Source organism: Sesamum indicum, linkage group LG5 (genome assembly GCF_000512975.1).
Source record: "Sesamum indicum cultivar Zhongzhi No. 13 linkage group LG5, S_indicum_v1.0, whole genome shotgun sequence".
Taxonomy (NCBI): Eukaryota; Viridiplantae; Streptophyta; class Magnoliopsida; order Lamiales; family Pedaliaceae; genus Sesamum; species Sesamum indicum.
In genome coordinates this window covers 9324647-9330037 of record NC_026149.1, presented here as the reverse complement: position 1 = coordinate 9330037, position 5391 = coordinate 9324647, and the positions used below count along the sequence as shown (strand labels likewise).

Genomic DNA, 5391 nt, shown 5'->3' with positions numbered 1-5391 from the left:
ACTCAAGACTGGAAATATTTGCTTCCTTCCCTTTGTTTATTTCTTGTTTACGGTATGGTTCTTTTTCTCTGGCTTTTTCCCAGCAGACGTACTCCTGCAGATATCTGTTTTGGATGAGCCCCTCAATATCATTCTTTAGATGTCGGCACTCTTCAGTAGTGTGGTCGTAATCAGTATGAAAACGGCAGAATTTTTTGGATTTAGGACGTTGGGATTGCTCTCTCTATGACCAGGGCATAGAAAGCCTTTTTCTTCGACTGCCATGAGGGCTTGGGTGATTGGTACCGTCAAGGGCGTGTAGAAGGCATTATCCTTTTGGAGCCTTTTTGTCCCGAAAATTAGTTTGAGGCTTCTTGAAGCGGGCTTCCTGAACTTCTTGCCTCTTCTCCCCATGACTTCTTTTTAGTCTTGAAGCGGGCTTCCTGAACTTCTTGCCTCTTCTCCCCATGACTCTCCTTCTTTTTAGCTTGGGCGTCCTCCGCATTGATATACTTGGTTGCATGGGCTAGGAGGGTGTTGAACTTGGACACACGTTTTTTAACCAGGGATTGAAGAAATCCCCATCTAGGAGTCCTTGTGAGAAAGCACTACCCTTCAACTCTTGAGTTGCAGAGGATACCTCCAAGACTGCCGTGTTGAATCCTGCAGATTACTCCCTCAATGGTTCATTGTCCTTTTGGCGTATGGCAAAAAGGCGGAGCTCCTTCTTTCAAAGCTCCCGGCTGCTAGTGAATTGGTGCAAGAAAAGAAACTGAAATTCTTGAAAACTTCCTAAAACTCCATTCGACAATTGGTTGAACCATTACTGTGCGGCCCTAGAGAAGGTGGTGACAAAAATGCGACACTTGATTCCATCCCTATACCTATGTAAAAGAGCCGCATCTCAAAACATGAGAGATGCTCTTGAAGGTCAGTCATCCCATCATACTCAGCAATAGTGGGGGTACCGCAATTCGTTGGGAGTTCGTCCACCATCACCGCTTCCGTGAAGGGGACACCCTGTTGCTTATCTTCAGAGGCCACTGCTATCTGGTGTTGTACATCTTGGAGAACCTTTTGGAGGCATTCCAATTGTGCCCCAACCATTATCTGAGGACCTCTAGGGGAGCTGTTGGAGGAGCCCTTGTCTCTCAATGGGTGGGGTCCTAGATGCTGGAATGTCTCCTTTCGGTAGGACTCCTTCTACTCCTTCTTAAGGGATGTCTGCTTCCACAGCGGGGACTGAGTGGGCAAGAGCCAGCACTGTCATCTGCTTCTAATTGTTGCTGCGACCACCTGTTGATTGCACCGAATAAAGTTGGGGAAAACTCTCCTAAGGTGGTGTCTGAGGAAGTGCTTTTGGACTGATTATGTTGGAATAGATGGCGGAAAGCCAATTAGATTGGATGTTTTGATAACCATTCAAGCAATTTTTATTAAAGTAATATTATCCTGATAAATATGATAAGTATCCATCTTTGATACACGTGTTTGTTGTGCTTACCAAATTACGTAAATATTGCTTTGACGTCACAACATATGCTCACAGACCACTTAATAACCCATGTAGTTGGATTGCGCACTGGATAGCGATTATGAAACCAACTTCTGAAGGTTGATCTGAAATGTTCCAAGTCGAGAACCTCAAGACTGGATATCGAGAGTCCTACTGAGACTTGCATTGAATATTGCATTCATTGGATGAGTGCCGCGTTTCATCGACGACAGACATTGGACGCTATGCAATTTCAGTAGGTTAGTTAACAAAGTGGTCAACTGACTGAACTGACTCGCCGGAATCGTCATATGAAAGCCTTGGAGGTTTGATCGGTGTGACTCGAATCCCCAGCTCTGATAGTACGGGAGTAGTTCTTAAACTTGAGGAATCACGATAATCACATGCATAAAATGACTGTATCCTAGATCTACGCGAGAGGTGTGACTTGCATTGAGTATCGCATTCATTGGATGAGTGTCGCGTTTCATCGACGACAGACGTTGGACGCTATGCAATTTCAATAGGTTAGTTGACAAAGTGGTCAACTAACTGAACTGACTCGCCGGAATCGTCATATAAAAGCCTTGGAGGTTTGGTCGGTGTGATTCGAATCCCCAGCTCTGATAGTACGGGAGTAGTTTTTAAACTTGAGGAATCACGATAATCACATGCATAAAATGACTGTATCCTAGATCTACGCGAGAGGTGTGACTTGCATTGAATATTGCATTCATTGGATGAGTGCCGAGTTTCATCGACGACAGACGTTGGATGCTATGCAATTTCAATAGGTTAGTTGACAAAGTTGTCAACTGACTGAACTGACTCGTCGGAATCGTCATATGAAAGTCTTAGAGGTTTGGTCGGTGTGACTCGAATCCCCAGCTCTGATAGTACGGGAGTAGTCCTTAAACTTGAGAAATCACGATAATCACATGCATAAAATGACTGTATCCTAGATTTACGCGAGAGGTGATTGTGTCGCAGATATGATCATAATAAGTCTTGTCCAGAGTAGTCGGAGTATATAGCGAGAACAGTGAGCTCCAAGAAGAGGATCTGTTCCCATGTCATTATGTGACAGAGGTACTTCTTATGCACTTGGAGATGCGTTCACGCTCTATGAATCTGTGGCCACAGTCGTTGATCAAATAGAAAAATATTAAATGATGAGTGAAATTAAAAATCTATGTAATTTTTTTGTATTAATATTTTTCTTCTAAATCCTAATGAACGGGAGTTAAGTGTAAAAAATGAATTCTTGAAGGGGGTATAAGTGAAATTTTGAAACTTCTTTTGAACAGATACAATTTTTTATTTTTAGATAGGGTCTAACCATAATTAACCCAAATATTGTAACAAAAATATGAATTAAAGAAAATAAGTCAGTAGAAAAAAAAAAAGAAAAAAAAAAGAGAAGAAGGAGAGAGGTCAGATGCGCTATATTGTCGCCACTGTTGAGAAGGCGAAGGAAGTGGAGAACCCAATCGCCACATCGAGCGCAGAATAGTTATCTTCACACCTCTCTGAATGCACCAGCCGGGAATCGAACCCGGGTCTGTACCGTGGCAGGGTACTATTCTACCACTAGACCACTGGTGCAGGTTTGTAATAAATAAACTCCTATATCTAATCTAACGCACCTTCTAAATGTTTTTGGGGTAAATATAAATTCTATAAGGTTTGCCATAATTATAAATACCTTTTTTCGTTTGAAAAATTATCAATATTTTTCTGATTTTAATGACCGTCCAATAAATAACCGAATCTATTAGCTCCCATGACATTTTCATATACTTTTTGTGGTAAATAACCAAATTTTCATTGTAAAAATATGAATTATAATTTTACTTATTTTTTAAAATTTTATAAATTAAGGGGATACTTTTTTTCACAATTTTTCATCCACATTTTCCAATTTTTATTCATAATTTTTTTAAAAATAAATAAACTAAGGTCAGATTTAAAACTTCCCAACTTTCATCCTAGAATGATATAATTTAATCAAACATTATGACCTATTAATAATTTTTTAAATAATAAAAGAATATTCATAATTATCTCAAATATCAGGAGAATTCATTGTAATTTACCCTATCTTTTGGAGTGCTATAGAAAAATAAAGGCAGTATCATCGATGCGTAATTATTTTTGATGGTTTTTTGTTAACTTTCCTCTCCCTAATATCTTCTTTTTATCAATAATTTCTCCTAAATTTAATATGTATAAAATTTATTTTCTTTTTGAGAGAATATAACTAATTATTTCGTATATACTTTATTGAATAATAAAACTTGTGCAAAAATTTTATTTTAAATAAATTTAAAAAATTATGTGTGTGCCACAAATTACTAATTTATCTACAATAAACTTAGATTCAATCAATTGTATCGTGTGACAAGTTTGTGAACAAAATGGGAAAAGGATAAATAGTGATTATGTTATGTATTACTAATAAGTTTTACATTCATCTTTTTTTGGCACATGAAATGCACGTGACACTTTTTAATATATTAATAAGTTCTATATTTACATTTCAATACATTTTTAAAAAAATTCACAATTTCCACAAGTCAGAAGTCAAAACTGCAAAAAGTTTCTGGAAAGAGTAATTCCACCTACTTTACAAACATAATTCCACCATGAATATGATGAACAAGTTGACACCTCCCACAATTTCGACAACGGTCCCATTCGTATACTTCAAATACACGAACTTTGTAAGTCTGAGCTTATGGTTTGTGTATGTTGTCCATCTCCTTCTTGGTGGAAGCATTCTGGGCGAAGCGATATCCTGTGAGATTTCATTCCAAAGTTCTTTCTTAGAAATTGATGATGGTACATAAATTCATTATCAGGAAATAAGGAAAAGAAAAAAGATAGAGTGTGCTCGTTTTAAACCATATGAAATAGTGATACCAGTAATTTTATCAGAAGTACTAATGTAGGAGAATTATTCTATCTCTGGCGAGCTCATGGCTTGTTCACACGAAGGCAGTTTGCACATACGAACTAATTAGTATAAAACTAAAACATAAACTTTTGAAAATTTTAAACATCTTAAATGCAGTTCCTCAAACAAAAAGTGATAGACCTAAAGGTATCATATGCTAACACACAAGCAAGAAAATCAAATTTGAATTGGAGTTCTTATAATTCTCCAAGTCCTTGCCGTTTCACTCTTGCTTTTGAGCCCTTACCCTTCCCTTTGATGGGTTGTACAGAATAATTTAACATCTCAAAGCTATATCGTCTTAAATTTAGCTAGGATAGATGATATGTATTGCAAAATAAAACATACTTGTAAAGCACAAAAACAGCAAGGATAGAGCACATATATTTAAAATGAATATAAACCAAGCCAGATTAATTGCTTATAATTTTCTCTAGGAATGAACATAAATGGTGAATTGCTGTAAGGACTTGCCAACACTGATGTTGGTTTTTCTTTGTGCAATCAATAGCTGAGGGAACTGAACCAAAATAAGTTCATGTAGAAAAGATCAAACTTGAGATCCCATCAGTCTTATGTGCCCAGCTTCAATCAAATCAGTCTTCACAGAACTTTTGGCAAAAGAAGAAAATTTTAGTGCTGTTGCAAGCTAAATAGTTATGCAACGCCACAGGCTAGAGAAATTTCAAACTACATGACATGATGCAGATCATAGATGTAGAAGATTTGGTAGAAATTTAAATTACGTAATGCAACTGCACAAGATGAGCCATAATATTCCTTAAACTTGGTCACTAATTTAATCAACCTTCAGAGAAGAAACTAAAACCATAGTCAGTTCTATGATAATGTCTAAACTTATAGAATACCTCAACTTTGAGCAGGAGCTTTAGCCTCAGTAGTTGCACTCTCCGGCACCCCAGAGCTATCATTTTGAGTCTGTAATGCATGATAAGCCCCT

General features: G+C 37.4%; 1 protein-coding gene and 1 non-coding gene across 2 annotated transcripts in view; both read right to left on the bottom strand.

Annotated features, from left to right (window-relative positions):
* On the bottom strand, positions 3009-3079 carry TRNAG-GCC. Its single transcript has one exon. It is a non-coding gene; the product is annotated as a tRNA-Gly (tRNA).
* Positions 3947-5391, bottom strand: part of LOC105162294 — a 2022-nt gene continuing 577 nt past the window's right edge. The window contains exons 3-4 of the mRNA XM_011080298.2: positions 5300-5389; positions 3947-4271 (exon numbers count right to left, since the gene is read on the bottom strand). Of these exons, the coding sequence (XP_011078600.1) occupies positions 4101-4271; positions 5300-5389 (261 nt within the window). The 3' untranslated portion in view covers positions 3947-4100. The remainder of the gene's footprint in view (positions 4272-5299; positions 5390-5391) is intronic.